The following is a 22,958-nucleotide window of genomic DNA, read 5'->3' on the forward strand; positions in this document are numbered from 1 at the left end:
ACACAATTGGACCGATCAACTCGTCGGATAGCGACAGCCACAAGTTCTTGCACATGAGCTTAACGGGCAGCAGCCTCTGCCGTGCAAAGTGTCCAGGTCGGCGCGGCTCACTTGGCGTCTTTGCATGAAGTCCAGGGCGATCTTGATGTTCTGCATCTTGTGCACCAGCATGCTGCCTCTCTCCCTGGGCTGCAACACACAGCACGTGCAGCACAATCAGACAAACCACGACGATCCCCCCCCCCCCCCGCATAGCCTCATTCACAGACTGTTGGGGCAAGTGCTGTCAGCGAGCACCTATGAAGGCCGGCACGGCACACGAGGGGGCGGGTGGCCAGCAACCACGCCCGGCCGCCTTTGCCTCCCGAGTGGCGATATTTTCACATCGTACCAGGTGCACATTTGAGGCTGAGTCAACTTAGGGGAGGCCCAAGACCGGTTCAGATAATCGTGACCGGTTTTGGCTGTGAGCAGGAATTTAACTCGGGTGGATGGGTTTATAGCGCAGCGTGCCAATCACTTCGCCACCCCTCCACACGGCGAGCGAAACACACACACACACTGTTCAGGGCCCTCCCAACACTCTTTTCAAGTCCGTGGTAAATTGTAGTAGAGCAAGTTCATTAAACTTACATTCACTTCGTCTTCGCAATATATCTGCACCTGTAATCGAATGCAGCTCTTTTACCGCGACTGGAACCCCAACTGACAGCACTACCCACAACTCTGGGCCAGAAACAACTGAAGAGACAATGTTATGGCAATATTCACCAGAAGTTGGTACCAGCCATCAGGGCTACCTAAGGTTCCGTGTGAGGCCACCTTATTCATTTTTGTATGTGTTTCATTTGTTGTCCATCCCCCCCCCCCACACCTCCGATAAGCGCGGTCGCTTATGCACGGTGCGAAAGAGTGTTCAACATACATACCTACATACTACTTCCACAGCAAAAAATAAATCAAGACGGTTGTGGGGCACTCTTTTATGTGAGACCTGGGAAAAATTGCCCCCCACACTCGGGTTGGCCCTGCCAGCAACGCATTTACTACGTAAAACCATGCCAACGTGGTATGGCAATGGCACACACTTTAGACAGGGTTCTGGCGAGCCAATGTTAAGGAGAGGTTCGTTGCTATCTGCCTGGCCTGGTCCCTCGCTGCTCGCGGGCTCACCTCACGTGACTCCCGGCTCCCCCAAACGCCCTCGGACACGGCGTGAATGTCCCAGGAGGACGCGAGCGGAGTGAGGAGTGCGAGACCGTGGCCACGGGGTTGCCACTTCAAAACGTTTTCCGCAGAAGTGAAAAAATAAATCTCAAGATATGCACAGTACTGTACTCGCGTGACACGGTATTATTAATAGGACATTTGTCAGAGGATAAAAGTTGAGATAGTGTCGGCTCCTTTTAAATATTTAGGATTACATACCAGAGAAGGCAGAAGATCAGATTGGCCATGGTAAGATGAATGTTAGCAAAATAAAGATAATAACATTCAAAGATAACTCTCTCTCTCAAGTGCAATAGTAAGAAGAGACAATTACATGCAAACGCATGATGTTGAGTGATATATTATCACGCAACTTACAAAGAAACTGTGACTTTTAAATCGCCTGTGAAGGCTTACACATTTCCCAGAAATGCTGCATGTGGCAACCCAACTATAACATGATGATCCATCTTTGGGACTCAGGAGAATGAAGTTTATCACTTGAAAAGATTGTAATCCTGTAGTTTTTTGCAATGAATTTTCAGACCGCTCAATATTTGTAGCATTATCATAAAATATGTAACACAAGTGAAATGTCACGTTGACACATTTTTTTAATATGTATGATTATATGTAAATTGAGAGTAATTTTACATATTTGCATTTACACACAATTTAATCATATACCATGAATGTTATTTTATTGAATTGAAACATTACTTTTGAGTATTAAATTGTCGCGAGTGTGACTTCCGGTGACGTTATGACTGAGTAGGCAGCGCCGTATGGATCACTCTTACCCCTTACTAACTCGTCTCAACCCATAATCTCCTCAGATTGAAAGTTTTCTTTGCCTAGTAATGTTTTATTTTTCCCTCTGATCTTTTAGAAGGCTGTTAGAAGACAAAACCCCCCGGGACAGTGAAAGGTCCACCTTCAAGCTCCTTGAGACTCGGACCTAGGCTACGCACCAACGCCCGCCTCGTGGTTAGGTGAGAGCAGCTCCCGATGCAGCAGCCCTTCCAAATTAAACGGAGGCTAGAGCTGCTGGCAAGAAGGCCAAGGCCTCATCCCCGCCGGAGTCACGAGTCAAGATCAGACCGGACGCCCTGGGGGAAGGCCCTGAGGGAGATGCTGCAAACACTGCTGGAGAGGGTGGAAGAAAACACCAACATAGTCCGCGGCCTGGAGGAAAGAATTAACTAAATTGGAGGGAGGGTCGAGAAGCAGAAGATGGCGACCAACGCGCTTCTAGCCACCATTGAAGAGCAAGGCGCAGACACCTACCGAAGGCCCTAGCAAGCTCGGACCCTTCGAGCTATCTGCCGATCAGGAGGTTGTGCAGGCTTACCGGGTGGGGAGACTCCATGGAGACCAATAATGCGAGACCTCGACCTGTTCTAATCACCTTCACGTGACATCACGGTGCCGTGGAGGTGCTGAGGGCAGCCAAGGACGGGGGCAACTCTCGTGGGGGGGAAGCGGACACTCATGGCATCGGGCCTCACCCTGATGGATGCCAAGAGGAGGAACCTTCTCCTACCCTTGCATGGGGACCTGGTGGGCTGGGCCTGCTTGGACGCATTCTTCGAGCAGGCTGAGGATCGGGAGGGACCACAACCAGCCACTCGGGGCCCGGGGCCCGCTGGAATCCGCCTGCAGGGGGAAGCCCTCAGCGGCCCTTCTTCCTCCGCATTTCACCCGATCTTCTACCTCCCCACACCCTGGCCCTCAATACCGCTCACGATATCCCCCATTTCGACACGGGCTGTCAAGGAAGTACACATCCTCCTCGAAAGCAGTGGCCCTAGTGGACAGGAGTGGCAGGTGGTCTCCCAGGCACGGGGGAGATTGGAATACGTCTCCCAGGATCCGGGTACCGGAGCAGCCTGAGGACGGATTGGGGCCTCCGCCCCTTCCCCTGCCGTGGTGTGAGGATGGGGAGGCCCCTGGGGATCAAGCTCCCATGGCCCGCTTGTGTACTGGGACAGCGCCAAGACCCCCAACGCATCTTCCCTGGATCTCCCGCCCCTCCCCAGAAGACCCTTGTGGTACGGGGAAAAAGCCTGCCCAGACTACACCCTTCCACATACCAAGTCTGAGAACCACAACCGCTAAAGAGACAAATCCCAGCATCTCGGGGGTACGAAAGTGTCGGTGGTCCCCCCTCTCCGCCCCGACCTCCCCCATCCCCTCTGCAGCGTCGAGCGAGGAGCGCCCCCTGCCACACCCTTGCCTCCGTCACACATTTAGAGGGAGAAAGGGACCTTAGAAATCTTTCGTCACCGCCGACTCTCGGATACCGGAGTCGGATGTGGACAAGGAAGAGAGCTGGGACTGGCGTCGGGCATCGCGGTGCTGGGGCGGCTCCCCCCCCGCCCCTCCCGGCCTATCTTGACCCCCTCGCTTTTGCCTCCTTTACCTCTGCCCTTCTTGCTTCTAGACGGCACCCTCCCTGCTTCCTCTGCCCCCCCTCATCACCTGCGCGCCCCTTGTGTTGGCGCATCCCCCTCTCCCTCAGGACCTTTTCACCCGCCGCCTCCACCCCGTATCCCCCGGGACCCACGTTTCTCCCTCCCTCTTCCCTACTGTGGCCTCACCGCCCTGATCAAAACGCCACACAGAGACTCCTGCTGGCAGAGGTAACTTCGCAACACCGCCTGGCAAACCCCTGGGAAAGACGCTCCGCCCCAAGCAGAGGGATTTTACTCACATCTCCAGGGCGCACAGAACAACTTCACAATGGGGCCTGATTTTTTATCCCTCACGACTAAAGGGGCCCGACGTGGCATTCAGCCTCGAGGGAGCTCTTGAGTTGAACCGTGACCATCAACACAACCGGCGAGCCATGGACCAAAGTCACGTGCATGGGTGTGTTAACTACAAGACCTCAGTGTATAAACTGCACAAATGACTCAAATGGTGCAATTCGTTATCAGGCGCATTGTAATATGATCACGCCCACGCCGTATCGCTGTAGTCAATATTTCAACCTTGGCAACGGATTATTCTTGTAATCCATTTGCCTTTATAAAAAACAAGCGATCATACTGTACCAAGCAAGTACACCCCGGGCGTTGTTTTGAAAGCTGTATATTTAAGGCCGCAGTAAATCTGCTCGTCTAGAGATGCGCGTCAACGTTATCTGCGGTTTACGATTTTGGGAAAGTCACACTATCACAGCCGTATTAGCGACGCACTTGTCGGCTATTTTTCCGGAATATCAATAACAGCGTGGCCTTCACTCTCATACACCGTGGCCTTAAAAGAAAACATGAATAAAATCGGCGACGTTTCGGGCAATGGCCCTCCTTCATGGCACATAAACATAATAAGGGTTCAGCTTATGTTTACTAGGCTGTTGGGGCAGGTGCTGTTAGCGAGCATCTATCAAGGCCAGTATGGTGCTCAAGGTGGTGGTGGTAGTGTGGTAAGAATAATTCCCGGCTGCCTTTGTCTCCCCTCTGCTGATGTTTTCAACACTATACGAGGTGCTCATTCAAGGGCAAGTCAACCTATGGGGATGCCCAGGACCAGTTCTGATATTTGCCACTGATTTTGGCCAAGACCAGGAATAAGATTGAGGTCACCGGGTTTTTTCAGCACAGTGTGACAACCACCGCTGTACATATGACATATCTCCTTGTCAGTTTACATACGAGTCTAATCGTCACCCAATATCTGTCCAATGTTTAACACTTTTGTAAAGTAATAATCTGCCCGAGTAGACTTGTGCTGCAGGGATAACGAATATTTAATGTTGATTACAATGTATTTACGAATGTTCGATTTTTTAGCTTTCTGCAAGAAGTCATTTTGTTCATATTTCTATTTGTGTGATTGCTACGCTTTATTTTATTCGTCTTGATTTTCTCATTTTGGTGACCCAAGTCTTTCTTGCAAATTAAAATAACCCTGGCCTCTTGAGGTCGCACCTGGTTGAAGGAAATACACTTGAATCTTGAACTTGCGCAAAAACACAAATCCTACTCTACTGGCCAAATGTACTGCTTGATATATTCATGTATCTACATTCAGAAACATGCATGCAAACAGATATTGTAACATTCAATGGTCTCAATTGCCTTCATAAAGAATATTAATCCATTTTAAAAACTACGTTTAGTCTTGTAAATTAATTATATGTGACCCTATACATACATTAAAACTATTTCTTTTTATTTTACCAGGTAAGGCCCACTGAGCTACACATCTCTTTTTTCAGAAGCAGCCTGGCTAAAAATGATAGCTTAACAAATTGGCTTACCACGTGAAAATTGATAGCAGCCAAATACTCTAAAACGCATGTTTCTGAATGTGGAGAGAAAAACTGGAGGACCCAGAGAAAAATCCACGCGACCACAGGGAGAACACGCCAACTCCAAATATATATCAGGCGTCAGGGTCGGGATCGAACCCACAACCTCCTGTGTTAATTCTAGATTTGAAGCTTTCGTGACTGCAAGGATTCATATTCTTAGGTTTTTTCGGTAAAGTCACGTAGGCTCATTCCTAACAGCGTGCTTCAGCCGCACCGAACCTCACAAAAATAATATTCAGGGCCTACCTTGGCTCCTCCCACCCTCAACCAGTATATATACAAGGACTGTTTTCTTGGAATTTCTCTCACTTGATACAGCTATCGTGCTGTGACGGTTCCACCTGAAGACGGAAGCTTGTGTTGCCTCCGAAACGTCGTGATTTTTATTTTATATTTATTTTACTTTCATTAATTTTAATTTTAATTTTTTACCTACGTGACTTTACAAAAAAAAACCTAAGAATAGGAACCTCCTGTGTACCAGGCGAGGTAGTTAACATCACTGAGCCACTGTGGCGCCCCAATCTCCGACGCGTGCCGTGGTAACCCCCCCTGCCCCCCCCCCCCCCCCCCGGGTGTCGCGGGCACGAGCGCCGTCCGAGTCTCACCAGCATCTCCCCGGACAGCAGCTCCAGCAGCGAGATGAGGTTGTGTCCATCGCGCAGGTCTTCGTACAGGTCGTTCACCTGTCGCTTGGACTGCCCGGACCACAAGGGGGACACACACACGAGCACACGGGGATTAAGCCCTACGTGCATCACAACGTTGAAAATAGTTTTTTTTACCCTTTTATCTGGCAACAAACTGACACCTTTTTTACGAGGAGTCATGTTTGCATAGACCACAATACCTGCAGTCATAATGGCGTCATCTGGTCCAACCCATGTGAGACTAGGCTCTAAGGAAAGCTGTCTCGGGTGTGGACCAATCAACTTCAAGGACAGTGCATACATTATCAGAGTTATGTTTTTTGTTTGCATTATGACTGCAGGTATTGTGGTCTATGCAAACATGACTCCTCGTAAAAAAAGGTGTCAGTTTTGTTGCCAGATAAAAGGGTAAAAAAAAATTATCATATTTTTTTACTGGCAAAATGAGGTACCAATGGCATCACAACGTTATTCACGGTGCAATGCATGCAAGGTGTGCGGTGAAGGTGCAGCCCCGCAACTGCTTGCTCACGCCACCGCTTGGGGGGAATGTGTCTCCACTGGAGGGTAGCACCGTAGAGGTACTGTAAAGGGGGTATTTGGCCTCCTCTTCCAACACAGGCATAACATCTTTGAAGAGGTGGGTGAGGGGGGGTACCCACACTTGTACGCAATGCTCCCACGTCTACGCTAGCCGCCTTCATTTATCCGTACTGGCTAGCATAGTGGAGTATGGTCAAATGGCCCCCAAACGAGCTAAATGGCATGGGAGGCCTGCAGCCAGCAAACTTAGATGGGTATGCAAATAGTGAATGCTGTATAATGCCTGATTTAGATTTTATCTTCTATATAAACCAATGATTATTTTAAAAAGCAGTTTATCACGTTAAAATGTTACGCATTGTAAACAGAACCGTGGTACTCATCTAATTATGATTTAAATATACCTCTGTACCTTAAGATATACAATGCTAAGTTCTGGGCAATTCCCTACTTCACAGCACATACATGAAGGGCCAATGCCCGCTATGTTACCTCGTGGATGCATTTTTTACTTTTAAGGTCAGTGTTATTGACCAACCAATTGAGTTTATTATTTTTTGCTCTATCAATTGTGCTCGTGCACCACAGCAAATCCAGCAGCGGGGGTATCAAATAATTGTAATTACTCGTGTAATAACAACATAAGATGTCACACGCCCAAAGAATCATGAGTCAGTTACAAAAAAACTCAAGGGAGTAGCGTGGAAGGGCTGGCTGCATGCTATTTCATGGCTCTCTACTCTAATTGGTGAGTCACTCTGTTCTCTTGGCAGCAGCAGCAGCACACCAGGCTATTGCGATGGACCTGAGCCAATGGCAATGGATGAAACCGTTTCTCAGCCGTCCATAACAGATGCCTCGGGAGAATCTGCTGCAACCGTTGGGCCAAACAAAATCCACAACACCGAACTGTACAAGAAAACTGGTTGTCCTAATATCACACGAGACATCGAGAGACAGTGACTCGGACATGTACTCAGAATGGACCAGGACCGTATACCCAAAAGTCGCCCCTCAGATGCACACCACCGGGCAAAAGGAAACGCGGGAGTCCCAAGACCACGTGGCGCAAGACAGTGAAGGACGAGCTGGTAGCAGCGATCGACCTCTTTTGGAGCGAGGCTCAACATGTTGCCAAGGACAGGAAGAAGAGGAGGGAACTCATTGCGGCCTTTATGTCCCATAGGGGCTGAAGAGAATTAACTAAGTAACTCCCCTGCACTCACACCAACTGCTGTGGCATGAAACTCCGTTATCCTCTTGTCCACATCGCAAGGGACCGTGAGAATGTGGGGGTCGTTTATTTCCAAAGCACCACTGGTGCGCATGACCCCCACGGTTTGATGACCTTCGATGATGACGACGATGACGATGCGCGCCGTGTTTACAGCACACGGCTCACTTGGAAGCGCTTCTATTGCCATGCACATTTGTATTTACAGGAGGTTACCGCGTGGCTTTTTAAAAAGGATTGTATTAGTCATTCCACTGAAGAATAGAACTGCAGAGAGAGTTCAAGTTTGGCGTGGGATGTAAGCGCATTTAACAACGTGCGATGTGAGCGGAGGAAATGAGACGTGACAAAACAGACACATTGATCGTTACTAAACACAGCACACCTCCATTGAGTGGGTAAATTAGCTATTTTTTGCAATATGGCCCCTTCTCAAGGCAACCTGGAGACCCGGAGTCAATTCCAATGGAACAAAATGCCCTTATTACACCACGTGTGGGGTCAATGCACCAGTCTCCATGACCTAGCAAGAGCAGTGCTGGGGACATGCCAGTTGGTGATTATGAATTCCCAGGTTCACAAATTGTAACCTGCCGAAAAGCCAACGGGGCATTTCTGGGACAAACGCAACAATACGCAGCTCTGTTTCTTCTGCGGCGCGTCATCTGTTTCACATTTACCGTTAAGAAGTTTCGGCCGGAACATTTTTGTTGGGTTTTCTCCACATCGTGCCATTTTAAAAAGGACATGTGGGGCAAAAAAAATGACACTGAAGCTCCTTTTTTTTCTCTCTTTGATTCTTCTGCCAAACATCTTTGAGAAGACATCACTGGAAATTCAAAGTACAGTGTGTGCCCGACTATCATATTAAACGTACAGTGGATGAAAGTATTTCCTTTTTCTGCCACGAGTTCCCATCAAATTAATTGTCCTAAAAAAACGTTACAATTTACAGCACATACGTGACACAAAGTCTCCCATGGGAACTCGGAACACAAGGGCCCTTTGCAATGCAAAATGCACCGCCGCCTTGCATGCCTCCTAGTAAATCACGTTTTATCACAGTGGTGTGAGGAAACGGCCAGAGGACTTTTGTAAGACCTCAAATGGCTCCCAGAGAGAAGGTGAAGAAAAAAAACAAACCCGCGGTAACGCAGAGAATACGAGGCCGTATTTCTTGAGCTTTTTGTTTCAAGCTAAAAAAAAATTTCATCAAACGTCTCTCGTTGATACGTGTGCTTGCACGTTTATTTGGAAAAGCTGAGTCTCAAGATTTTTTTTTTTAAAGAGGGTCCTGTCAAATTTTCAGTCAGAGGAAGGAGTAATAATCGTTACGCATAATCTGACTTGAGTAATTTGAAAGTCACTTTTCAGGATTTAGATGTTTGGCCAATACCAGTTACATAATATATTTTTTTGTTTAGCTGTGGGAGGACGCTGGAGAACTTGAAGTCTGGAGGAAACCCATGCAGAACAGAGGGAGAACACACAAAGCAGAGGTCGCAACCGGGTACCCGATACCCGTACCCTACCCGATACCCGGCTACCTGTACCCGGCCAGGTACGGGTACGGGTACCCGTTTGTGACCCTGGTGCGGCCGGGTACGGGTACGGGTAGGCCGTGAGTCACTGGTGAGTAACCGTTTGTCACTCATTTTGGGTTGGGTACGGGTACGGGTAGGGAACGGGTACCCGTACCCGGCCGGGTACGGGTACGGGTACCCATTTGCGACCCTGGTGCGGCCGGGTACGGGTACGGGTACGTGTAAGGAATCAAAACCCGTTTGCGACCTCTGACACAAAGTACACGCAGAAAGGTGCCCCAGTTGGGAATCAAACCCAGGCCCTTCTTGATGTGAGGCACGAGTGTCAGCACTGCGCCTCCATGGTGTTCGCCAGGTGCTTCGGCCAGTTAGGTGCTTCATATCAAGAGTTGTCCATTCTCAAGATTGCTCTATCTTTCGTGCAAACACAGCACTCAACCAAGTAGTTCAAACTGCAAAATAATTTGAATAAAGAATGGGCAACACCGTCCTTCAAGAACACCTTGTATAAAAGGGGAGTAGAAAACACTTTTGGGGCCAAGTAGTGTTCCTGAACACCTGGAAAGGTTGGCAAGGCACATGGGTGATACGGTTAGCGCAATGGATACACTATCACATGTGTCTCACGTTCAGCTATGTACCAGATACTCATTGTGGGTTACGTTGCCGCAAGAGCGCGCTGGGAAAGGTTCAAACACCGCGTGATGAAGATGGCGATCCACAGTCGCATTCCTGGCCACAGCTAGCATCAGTGGTGAATAATACCTGAGCTGGACCTGTAACCCCTCGCACTCACCACCATCTAAACCAGGGGTGGGGAACGTCCGGCCCGCGGGCCGTACGAGGCCCGCGAAATCATTTGGTTTGACCCTGCCAAGGCAACCGCACGACTCAATTCAATAAATCTCGGCGCTTTTTTCATAGCAACATAAATTTAATTTTGTATGGCCCGCCGATTGATGTTATGAATATCCAAATGGCCCTTGGCAGGATAAAGGTTCCCCACCCCTGAATTCTAAACCTTCATCAACCCACACTGACCAGCGTGGTGAAGTATGATCAGGCAATGGCTACCACCGACACACCGACAGGGAAGCCTTCGTCCAGCCGTGGATTGACAAAGGGCTGCGAATTACTTTTGAACGTTTAAATTTACTCGTCGGCAGTCCCTCGGGGTTCGATGATGGCGACACCCGTCAGGTTTAGTGGTTGCTCTTGAGTTGGCTGAGGAGTCCAATTCTGCATCTGCAGATCTTTGGGCATTGGGGGCACGCGGTACCAAATGTAAGTGGAATCCGCAGCGCATAACTGTAACGATCAAATGTGTTGGTCATTCGTTCTATAGAGTTGAACGCACGCACACGCAAGTCACCTACAATTACCGTGTAACACAACCGTCCGCAACACCAATGGCTCCCTACGTTTCGTGGAAACAGGCGACCGGGGCATTGAAATAGACCCGCAGAGCTTCGTCACGCGCCACGTTTGTCTGACGGTGGAGCGCGTCTGGCGGCATGTGTTGAATCAGCGGATTTTAATGCGTGAGGGGAGATGGGAGGGAGGTGGTCACTTTGGACCGACTGGCATCACGGCGACAATAACTCATTCCCACCATTGTGCCCGTACCGGATCCGCGCCAGCGCCCGACTGACTTGACTCATGGGACCTTTTTGCCAGTATCAAAGTAAGAAAAATAAGAATTGGTGTTTGAACATCTTAACACCTGTTTTATTGCCAGGAAGGGTAACACCTATTCTTATTTTTCATACTTTTGATAATGCCCAAAAGGGTCACATGATATAGCTGCTCACCTCGAGGTATAAATGCTCTGATAGGTGCATTGTCTTTGTACCATTCTCCTGTTGGCATTCTCTGGTCTGACACTGGTGAGACTAGGCCATAAAGAAAGCTTGTTCTGGTATTGGCAAATCATTTTCGAAGAGAATGCAAATATTATCAGAGTGTGTTTGCTTGCATGTTCACCACAAGTACGTGTGGTTAATGCAGACTTTATTCCTTGAAAAAAGGTACCTATTTAGTTGATTTGAATCTTTCGTGACTGCAGGAATCCATACTCTTGGGTTCTTTCAGTAAAGGCATGCGACTTTACCGAAAAAACCACAGAGTATCTATTTAGTGTTTGAACATCTTGCCGGGAAGGGTAAAACGGTCCAGCAAAAAAAAAGACATGGACTCCTGGTGAGATCCCCCCCCCCACCCTTCTGGCCAATGGTCTTTAAAGAAATCCGCTAAAATTCGGTGCCCTGCCATATGCCTCCGCGTACCCAGATGCCTCCACGGGCTCAGGTGTCGGCAGGTCGCGTGTTGTTGGAGTAAAGCGTGGGTGCTCACGCCTCTTCCAAGAAGTCCGGTCAGCATGGAAGAGTAGGCCAATTACCCTCTTGGGGGGCTCTCTAGAGCTCTCTCTAGTGGAGGGCCTTCCGCCAGCAGTGGTGTTAGAAAGTCATTTCAGGGTTGCATCCGCCACAGTGGCTAGGAGATGTGGCTAGGAGATGTTAGGTGGCTAGGAGATGTTAACTCCCTCAACTGGTATGCAGGAGGTTGTTGGTTATATCACAACCCTTGACCCCTGTATATATATGGAGTTTGCATGTTATTCCCGTGGTCATGTCGATATTTCTCCAGGGCCTCCGGTTTTTCCCTCCGCATTTAGAATCAACGTGCCTTTAGAGGCTGCTATGAATTTCCACGTGATAAGCCACTTCGTTTAGCTATTACATTATCTGTGGCCATGTCGCTTCTGAAAAAGAGCGATATATCTAAATGGGCCTTATCGGGTAGAATACAAAAAGTTTTGTTTAGTTAGTTAATAGTTTTATGTTAGCTTGCAGCGCCCATGATTCGTGATAACCCTGTAAATTTTAATCATTCCTTCATACAAAAACAATCAACAGCCTTCTGAAGGAAGTCTGCAGTTCCTTACAACTCAACACTGCTAAAAAACAAATGAACAGCATAAATAACAGGCTAAATCTGTAAAATATAGACCATGTCATCACGGATTGCATGTTGTTTGATTTTACCTCATTTAAAAATGTTAGGTTTGCAAACAATGCAGCTCTCCAGAATCAAAACAATAACAATTCACAGTTCAAATGCAATTATACTTCCCTGCTTAGACAAATGGCCACCCCTCTACACTGTGGTTATTGCCAAGGAATATCAACAGAGCTTTGTATAGAGCTTGCAGCAAACTCTTGTGTTTTTGATTACACTCAATCCCAAAACACATCACACCGGATGCAACGCAAGGCAGAATAATAAAAGAAAAGAAAATGTTGCCAGCTTTCTTACACAACCCGCTTATGCAACTTCATTAAAACACACATATGACCACAAATAACGATATACAATTGGATGCCCGCCTACCCTACACATCCCAGGACGCTCCCTCAAAGCGGCACACGTCTTGGTGGCAAATACAGCTCGCTCCGCTTAACGCCGTCACAGTAATTAGTGTAAAGCATTGCAAATAGATGTCACTGTGAGCGCACGCCATTTGAGAAGGGATTGGGCATGCATCGTCAGACTAACGCCAGTCGTTGGGCACGTCCCGTTCCAATAGTCTCTTCAATTCATTCAAAATGATCTCTTTAGTTTAAACCAAAAATGGCCATTTCCCACAAAAATGTATATTCTAACTATTGTATATTCTAACTATTGTGCTGCTTTAAAGCTTTCGTGACTGCAGGGATTCATAATCTTGGTTCTTTCGGTAAAGTCACGTAGAAGGGAAATAATAAAATAATAAAAATATAAAACAATAAAATTATCACGACGTTTCGACTGCAACACAAGCAATCATCATCAGGTGTGAAATCCACAGCAGGTGTGATTGCTTGTGTTGCAGTCGAAATGGCGTGAGAATTGTATTGTTTTATATTTTTATTATTATTTCCCTTCTACGTGACTTTACCGAAAGAACCAAGAATATTGTGCTGCTGTAAGACTGTTTAAGAATCTGACCTCATCACGGCTGCAGTGAATCCAGACAGCGATTTTTAACAGCCTATGTATGTCATGGGACACACTAACATCACACGGAGACACAAATAGGTCTCAAATGCATTGTGGGAATTTGCTCCCATGAATGAGCTCACATGGTCAAGTCACGTGACCTACCTCAGCACCATTCTGTCTCTACACATATTAACAAATATTTTAGTTAATCGGCCTATTTGGCTTTCTAGAAAAAAAAAGTCTTGAAGCAGCGTTCGTTTAAACGAGCAAACTCAGAACCTGTTTCAACCTTCTGGGATGTCCTCGGTTATTTGTTGTGACACCAGTTGACAGCTTTGCTCATGATAAAATAACGAATCTGCTACTCCGGTTTGACTACCACACTTTCAAACAAATCACCAGCGTGACTTCACCACAGCGAGCTAATGGAAGCGGTTCCTAAAAGCCAATTTAACGATTTGTGTTTTGTACATGCCGCCTACATCGGTAGCCTCCACACTAAGTAGACAGATATGGTACGAGCTAATTGTTTTGTTTGGATTGCAACTCTCTTCAAGCCAGTCTGTGGAATGACATTGCGTGAAGAGGAAACAACTTGGTGAAGGCAAAACCTCACCACTGAAGATTCCGAAATTGTCTTAAAATAATAACATAAATTATAATACTGTAATTGAATGTTGCAACAACCAGATAAACAGGTAGGGAGTAAATTCCCTAAGCAATAGGGAAACAAATACGTGTCCAGCATGTCACACGTAGTGTCACTTTGGCAGCCCTTGGCTGGGTTCAGGCTTCTGAAGAGTCAGGCGTAGGAACGTTAGCACCCTTCGTCTAGTTGGCAAGGCAAATGGTTTTACAATGCCCGATGTCACTCGGCTCCTATATTTAACTTCCGGGAATTCTAAGCTTGCTGCCAGCACGGTCCCGTGGAGCCGGCCGAGCACTCGGAACACGAGACGTGGAAGACACACGATCTCGCTCTTCCCTTAGTGCCCAGGCCCATTGCGACCATTACGTCAATGTTTCATCAGCTGGGCGGCGGGAGGGCCCATGCAACTGGACAATAAACGTGAGGCAAATTTGAAAGGAATGGATTTGGAGTCGGTTACTGTATTGATACAAGAGGTGGGCGCAACGGGCGCAGAGGTCAGAGCGCTCTATGTATGTTGTATGTACGTACTGTGTATGTTGAATTTCTTTTGCACCGTACATAGCCAACCGTGCCAATCGGAGGCGAGGGGGAAGGACGATAAACTGAACACAAAAAGCGGTTGTAAAGAAATCGGTTTTCGATGTAGATTTTCAAAGTGGCTTCCTAATATCGAAAGGGAGAGTGCTCCAGACGACCCCAGAAGCGCTTCTGAAAGCACGAGATGCAGCGACCGTCTTTGTTCGACGGTGAGCCAAGAGCGAGGGTGAGCCGCCGCCGCTGAGACGCTGGGTTTGAATCCGGGCAGCCGCCTGTGATTAAGAGGTTTTCTCAAGAGTGAGGGAGTTGATGGTCTCTGCCCAGTCACCAACATACCTGTCAACCCCTTATCAGTACCCCTACCTTATTACAGACCAATTCAGGCCTTATTGGTCACCCCGTGCCCTTATCAATCTCAACGTTCATCCTACAACGTCCCATCACAAGGGAGAAACACAAATATAGATTGTTTTTTTGCCCGTATTGAAACGGCCGTATGCCGTATGGATCTGAAAACTCCATTTTCCTGTACACGAATTCCCGGTTAAACCGTATGATCTTGACAGGTATGCCACAATGACTGAACAAAACAGAGCCCCTCCCCAATCATATTGCATATTAGCGTTAACCTGATTTTGCCAAGTTTCCAGCTCTGAGAATTAAAACTTCAATTTGATTAAGATCTAACAATCACCCATTTTAAAATTTTGAATCAAAACATGTGACCATTTTTTAAGGTGCCCGAATAATTGAGCACAAAATAAATACGGTAATCGAGTACAACTTTATTTGATTAATCGGCTTAATAAACTCATCGCCCCAAGCTCTACAGTTTTGTTTGTAGCTGCATTAATAGTGTTCCACGTATGTTGAGAGTTGTACTGAAATTGCAACTGCAAACGTGTGTTTTCTCACATTGATCCACACTTAGCGACCTTCCCAATATTCTCCTGCGAGTGACGTTCTCATATTTGGCTGCATGTGAGGTATCACAAGGCAGGAAGCGTTGCTCGTGATTTGTTTAGAGTGACAATGCAGTTCCTTCAGGGACATTAACCGTGTCATATTTAAGGCCCTCTGTCATACATTTCATCGAGACGTGCTTGTGATTTTTTTTGAAGCGTGCATTCCCAAAGCTGCACAAATACACATTCTAAAACATGTGACCATCTTTTGTGTAGTGTCTTGGCAACATTCCCGCAGAAAACAAATGTCGCTAGCTCCCTATAAAAATACATTTTACACTGTTGTATGGGTTTGTACAAGACCCAGCCAAAATGAAGAGAAAATTCGATTACACGTAACTGTGCTGTTCAATATTTAGTCTTCACTTACAACATTATTGCACAATTGCAAGATGTCTCCACGAATAAATGACAGGACTTGATAATAAGCCTCACTTCCGGTTGGTGCAAGTTTTTTTTATGAGTCTGCTATGACTAAGCCTCATTATCTCCCAGGCTGTCTTACACAGTTTCTTTGCATACATCTGTTACATCATTATTTTGTCACTTTTCCATCTCCGTTCGCAGTAAGTTTTGCCGTGGTTTTCACCCGTAAATTATTTGTGTGTTTTGCTCTTGTTAGTTTGCACATTTCGACACTGCAATGTCCGACAACCACTGTGGTTGTCTTTGTAACAGAGCTGCAGAGCTCAATGAAGCCTAAGCGGCTAAAATAACGTCTGAAGTTTCTGAAAGTATGCCCCTGAGAGGTCCTATCTGCACTGCAAAGTGTGCAAATAACTGCTATCAGGAGCACACTTTCATTCCTGTTATCTGCATAGGTGCGATACCATTCCTGTGCTGCAGGTAGTAGATAAGGTAAGGAAGGCGTTGTGTTTGCTCTGCCTCCCCGCCCCTTTGTATCAGTGAGACACCTTCCACAACACAAGAGGAGAAGCTGCTGCGCAACACACAGCACGCCCATCGATGGCAGTGTTTTATAAACAAATCAAAAGCACTGCGGTCGAATGGAAACGTGATAACATTCAATCTTTGACATGGCCATTCAACAGCTCATTCGGATGTCGTTTACAATACTCGAATATACATTAGCAGGCACTCTTCACAGAGGCCAGTCACCATTTATTGGATGTGACACAGAAGGTAAAGAGTGCAGCCCTGCAAATTGCTTGTTCACGTCACTTGTGAGAGAAGGGCCTGCACTCGAGGAAGCATCTAGAGATCCCATCTAGAGGCAGTGCCGGGTTATCCTAGTAGAGACGGGCCCTGCACTTGCAAGGGCCCCAAGCTAAATGCTTTCAAGCTATCAAATCCGGGTCAGTGATTCTGCACTTGCTCTATTACTATAGTACTATACTGCCTTCAACTTTTATGAACGACTGGGTGTTTAAGGTTAGCGATTTGTCGTATTATCTGGCTGTATAGCAAATGAAAAAATAAAATTACTGTAATTTACTATGCAAGTAAAAATAGTTTTATATGTATGTGTTTTTTATTTATTTAGGGCCCCTTTATAACATGTGCTTACAGGCCCCGCACTAGCTTAATCCGGCACTGTCAAGATGGTATTCTGGCCTCCTCTTAACACACCGACCAGACGTCTTGTAAGGGGTGCGAGCACCCACACTTTTACTCCACCACACGCGAACTGCTGTCTAATTAACCGTACCATACCTATGCATATGGCTGGGTAGGTGCAACATTTAATGAAGGTTGCCCCTGGTTTCAACTGCCGAGTGGGAGATGCAACTGGCGACCTATTTACTATGACAAATATTTGTTTTGTTATATTTTACCAGGTAAGGCCCACAGAGCTCTTCAGCTTCATTCCACCACACACGGCCCTGCTGATCGACTAACAGCGGCAGAGGTGTGGACTCGAGTCATGTGACTTGGACTCGAGTCAGACTCGAGTCATGAATTTGATGACTTGCGACTCGACTTGGACTTGCATAACAATGACTTTGTCCCACCTATGAGATGTGGACTCGAGTCATGTGACTTGGACTCGAGTCAGACTCGAGTCATGAATTTGATGACTTGCGACTCGACTTGGACTTGCATAACAATGACTTTGTCCCACCTATGAGATGTGGACTCGAGTCATGTGACTTGGACTCGAGTCAGACTCGAGTCATGAATTTGATGACTTGCGACTCGACTTGGACTTGCATAACAATGACTTTGTCCCACCTCTGAACAGCGGTGTATCCATTCACATACCTGTCAACCCATTATCAGTGCCCTACCTTATTACAGACCAATTCAGACCTTATTGGTCACCCCGTGCCCTTAACGTTCATCCCACAAAGTCCCATCACAAGGGAGAAACACAAACAAATATACGATTTTTTTTTTACTCAATTTCCTTGTACAAGAATACGGTGTAAACCGTATGGTTTGGCAGGTATGCATTCATACTGCTTGGCGGGTAAGGGAGGGGGTGGGGGATTTATTAATTGGTTCAACTGCAGCGATGGGAGATCGGATCAATCCGGCAGCCTGTGTGAATGCCATTCCAGTGTGCTCACTATTACACTGTGGCAGCATCCCCATAAGATATTAAATATAGCACAGTACAAAAGTGTTTCGTGTGTGTCCGTTTTCCATCATAGAGCTTTTTGGGTTAGATTGCGTAAAGAAATATGCGTCTCGTTAAAACCCGCCACCACCCGACACAGCCAATTAGGAAGGTTTGTCACGTAAACAGAACATGCCAATTCGTAACTAGTACAGCACACCGGTGTGTTTGAGAGTAAACCACAACATTTTCTAATTTTTGCATGTGTCGCACGTATGATTGCATGTGCTTTAACTCACAAGTGTGTGGAGAACAACATTAAGGAACCGTCTGTCCGGTAATACTATTACGTTTCCCTGCGTCCTTCAAGTCAAACGCGTAAAGATCCTAATCACAAGTGGCTGTCGGGACCATGACCCATGTTCCACTGAGTTGTCCTCTAGTTCACAAAGCCCTATTCAATGGTAACGTTACATCCCCAAACCCCTATTATGTATGTTTTAAAAACCTAATTCGGTTGCCAGATCTAATCAGTTGACAGATTTGGACAGGTGTTTCACACAATAACTCTATGAATGTTCGCTCTGTTTATTTATAAAATAATAATACAAAAATGCCAGTCATTTTTGTTCGTGTGGGCTACGCCAGATTTAGGGTTTCTACCTCTGGAGGAATAAAAAGCGGGGACATATCATGGGAAGAAGAATATCTCACGATACCATAACAGTGTTAATCTACACGTGAGTCCATTATCTTGGCTGGTGTATGATTACACAATTGACACAAACTCGGGATAAATCTTTTTGTAATATTCTGGGAAGATTTAAAGATTTCCCAGGACAGCGATCTTTAACAAACAAAAAAGTACGATCCTGGCAAAACCTGGACATGTGGCAATACGACCTGGGTGTGTAAGACTCTCTGTAAATCAATAAAATCTAAGATCGCAAATGAGATTAAAAAACACGGCAAGGTCACGTTGGTGTGCTGCCCGATGCTTTACGCTGCCCGTACAGCCCAAGACTGGGGCAGCATGACTCACGAACCGTCGCGCCGCCATTTATTAAACACGCAGGGAGCTTGCGACGGTGCCCTTACAAGGCCTGCCATCAAGACGTTATTGACGTTGGCCTCTCACTCAAAAAGGGGGTGGGAGATCATGAAACATGGGGCCATGAATCACGGGCGGAAGGCGGGGAAGCATAAGAATAAAAAACTAAGTGACCGGCATTCAACGCTAAAAAATAACTTCATTATTTAAAACCAATGTGCCAGGAAAGGGTGCAGGTCCAAAACAAATACTGTGAGAAATTGTTATGTTCCAGCTTTATATCTAATATCCACGACTGGAATATTCCAGCAGCAGATGTGAATACACGTTGATGGACAGACGTGAAGACTCATTTCTCCATGTGAATATGAATGTATTCTTCGTCCATTTGGCTGTGGGCATTTTGGATCGACGTTTTCCAGAAGCATTGCTCTAAGCAGGCAAACCCTGGACCGGTTTCAACCTTCCAGGTATCATCAGCAGTCAGGCCCGTCAATCAAATGTTGCTGACAAGTGAGTTTCAATGTATGTTACAGCATAGAGTGTAAACAAAGTATTTAGTTAATATTACTGCTATGGTGGCGTGTAGCTGTAATGCGTGCTGCCAAGAATGTTATACTATAGGTCACTCTTGCTTTGAAGCTTTCGTGACTGCAGAAATCCATACTCTTTGGTTCTTTCGGTAAAGTCACATGGGTATAAAATAAAATAAATCACGACGTTTCGGGCGCAACACAAGCGTCTGTCATCACGTGGGAAGGCATGGCCTGCTGCTGAGGCAGACTGTTTTAAAAGGTCACTGACAACGGATGTTATAGGAATGATTAGGAAATGAGGCATACGAAGTGCATGCATGGGGTAGCTCAAAGAGATGCAAAGAGTCAGGCGAAACAACTTGAATCTGAGACACCGCTAACCTACGATTTGCAGAGAGAGAAAAAATAAGCAGCGCACGGTACTCAAGATGAGAAAGGGCACAGTGGTAACTACGATGACAAAGGTACTAAGAGAATGGCAGCTGAGAGCAATAACACGCATGGAGGGGTGAGTGGAGGAGACGGGAGTGCTGATGCCAGGGCACACGTGGGTTTCACAATGGATTGCAAATGTGCGGGGGCGACTCTTATCTACGGTGAAGAACGCCGGGCGAGATGGCATCAAGGTGCTTTCAGCGGAGATGAAATCCGCGACGATGACATTGAAGCGAGTTACTCTTGACTCTTAAATAACGACTTCGAATCATTTGCCCGCCAATGAATCTTGCCCTCTCCCGATATATTTATTCTCCTATACTTGTGTGGATGCTGATGCTTCTGCTGCTGCGGTAGGTGCTGTGGTTGTCACACTGGACTTGCAGCAGTTGATGCAATGGGGGGGGGGGGGGGATAGTTTCTTCGCCGCCTCGTTCCACCGAGCACTATAAAGGTTAAACCGCAGTGAGTCGATGGGCAGATGGCGTGTGGTGGGATAAAGTGTGGGAAACCACCCCCCCCCCCCCTTTTTCCAAGATGTGTGTCGAGCGTGAAAGAGTAGGCCAAAGTACCCTCTCGCGGGGCTCTCTAGCGCTCCCTCTAGTGGGGGACCTCACCGCCAGCAGTGCGGGCGTGAGCAGGCAATTGCAGGGCTCCACCTTTGTCTTTACCTATTTTTTGTGTACTGTGCTCATACAAACAATCGCTTTGTGTTTCACCTCCGTGGCTCCATGTCCAGAGGCATATGAAGCATTTGTAAATGTCCTCTCTCTAGTCACCTCCACGTCTCTCTTGTCCTACGCACTTGCTAACAGCCTGCGTGTCTGCCTTTCTCTCTGTTGCTCCCCCTCCCCGTCCTTCTCTGAGCAGAGCCCATGTGGTCACAGTAAAGAAGTCTCAATGAATTATGGCCCAAATCAACCAGATCGGCAGGCCAGGCCGGCACACTGGAACATAATGCCCCCGAGTCTCCGGTGTGACTTATACTGCTGGCAGCAGAATTCTCTCTAGATTTGAAGCTTTCGTGACTGCAAGGATTCATATTCTTAGTTTTTTCGGTAAAGTCACGTAGGTAAAAAATGAAATTAAAATTAATAAAAATAAAAGAATAAAAATTAATTATTGATTTTAATTTATTTTTTTTCCTACGTGACTTTACCGAAAAAACTAAGAGCAGAATTCTCTTTTATGGGCCGCATACCAGATTGCTACAGAGCAACACAGAATAACTATACTGCCACTATTACGGTGTCTTAACATTTCTAGACAAACTATTTAAAATTACAAATCATATTTAAAATCGAAAGTCAATGACCCATCCGAAGTAATGGAGCATCGAAACTGACGTGGTGCTTTGATCGATATGTGATGTTATCAGCCTTATTTATAGGTCAATGGGGCAAAGACATCACTAAAAACAGCACTTTAGATGGGCCCTGCATAATGTGTTTAGTTACTCCTTCTAGCGTGGGACAATTAACGAAGTCACGCAGATTTGTGCTAGGGCCTTGGTGTCACTAATAAACCTCAATTTGCTTTCACACGCTGCCTCGTTGCCATATCTAAGTGCACTGCTTTAAATGCAATATTGAACAAATTTCACGAGTTTCCGCAAGGGCGTGCCAGTTTCAACTCGAGTGCCACGCCTCATTCGTGGGAATTCAGGTCTCCATTTGTACAAGGGGAGATGAAGGATTCCGGTGGGGGTGTCACTTGGTCAAAAGATAACACAACGAATCAATTAATTGGTCACTGTCACCAGCGAACTCCACCGTGGTGGTGGCGGGTGTGAGTTGCTTGAAACGACGCGCCGACTGGAATTGGCATACCGATGCATCCCAGCAGCGATCGTTTCGAAAGGTTTTTTTTTCTCGCTCAAGGGTGTGGCCCTGCGCAGTTCCTCGCATGGCACGAAACGGGGTCAGGTCCACCTCTTCGCCAGCGCTCGATCGCCGTTTTCTAAGTGGAAACACTGAGTGGATGAAGCGAGGGCGCCAAGCGGGGGATATGGAGCTGCTTAAATAACGGAATTTCCACAGCGAATGAGTAACTCTGGATCACGTGGGAACAGGAGACCCGGGAGGCCTCCAACAAAGGGCGCGCTTGTGAAGGAGGGAAATGCGCACGCGTGGCCTTAAAGGAATTAAGTGCAATGGAAGCCGCTCAAAAGTGTGCGTTCGTAAGAGTGAGCAGCTGGATATTCTAAGTGTTTGGTCGGCTTTCCACAGAAAAGGCAGGTGGCAATGCCTAGGACATACCACATATGTCCATGGTTATGCTTGTGACACTCCCATAATTGTATACCCATGTATACCCAATTGTGCTGTCAGCATTGTGTCATGAGGCAAAGTGTAAAATTAGAAAGCTCACATCATAGCACTATACCCCTCCACATTGGAGAACAGTCCCATGGGAAAAAAAAAATCTACATTGCTTTACATTTTTATAATTTTCACCTCCACTGTATATCACTTTTGCTACCAATGTCATGCCACGAGATCAAGTATCCACTTGTACGTCTCACAAAGTGGTGCGCACCCCTCGTGTTGGAGATCCCACAGAGCTACCCTCGAAATCCCTTCTCGTGATCCTGGGTTCACAAAGTAGGCGGAAGCGCTTTCCCACCCTTCTCTGCCACTGTGAGTAGAGTTTTGCACAGGGCAGGCAACACTGAATACTTATTTATTTATAAGTAACACAGCTGGAATTTAGTCAAATTAAGTGCATAAATACATTTATTGTGATTTTTTGGGGTGTGTGTGCAGTCATTGGAGACCTT

The 22,958-nt window shown here is 46.6% G+C and overlaps 1 protein-coding gene across 3 annotated transcripts in view; it reads right to left on the reverse strand.

Annotated features, from left to right (window-relative positions):
• LOC144724944 (uncharacterized) overlaps positions 1-22,958 on the reverse strand; it is a 222,556-nt gene that overhangs the window by 62,739 nt on the left and 136,859 nt on the right. For all 3 annotated transcript variants that reach the window (XM_078604272.1, XM_078604271.1, XM_078604273.1), the window contains exons 3-4: positions 6,139-6,228; positions 112-189 (exon numbers count right to left, since the gene is read on the reverse strand). In XM_078604272.1, the coding sequence (XP_078460398.1) occupies positions 112-189; positions 6,139-6,228 (168 nt within the window). The remainder of the gene's footprint in view (positions 1-111; positions 190-6,138; positions 6,229-22,958) is intronic.

This window comes from Lampetra planeri, chromosome 22 (assembly GCF_965212315.1).
Source record: "Lampetra planeri chromosome 22, kcLamPlan1.2.h2, whole genome shotgun sequence".
NCBI classification, from domain to species: Eukaryota; Metazoa; Chordata; class Hyperoartia; order Petromyzontiformes; family Petromyzontidae; genus Lampetra; species Lampetra planeri.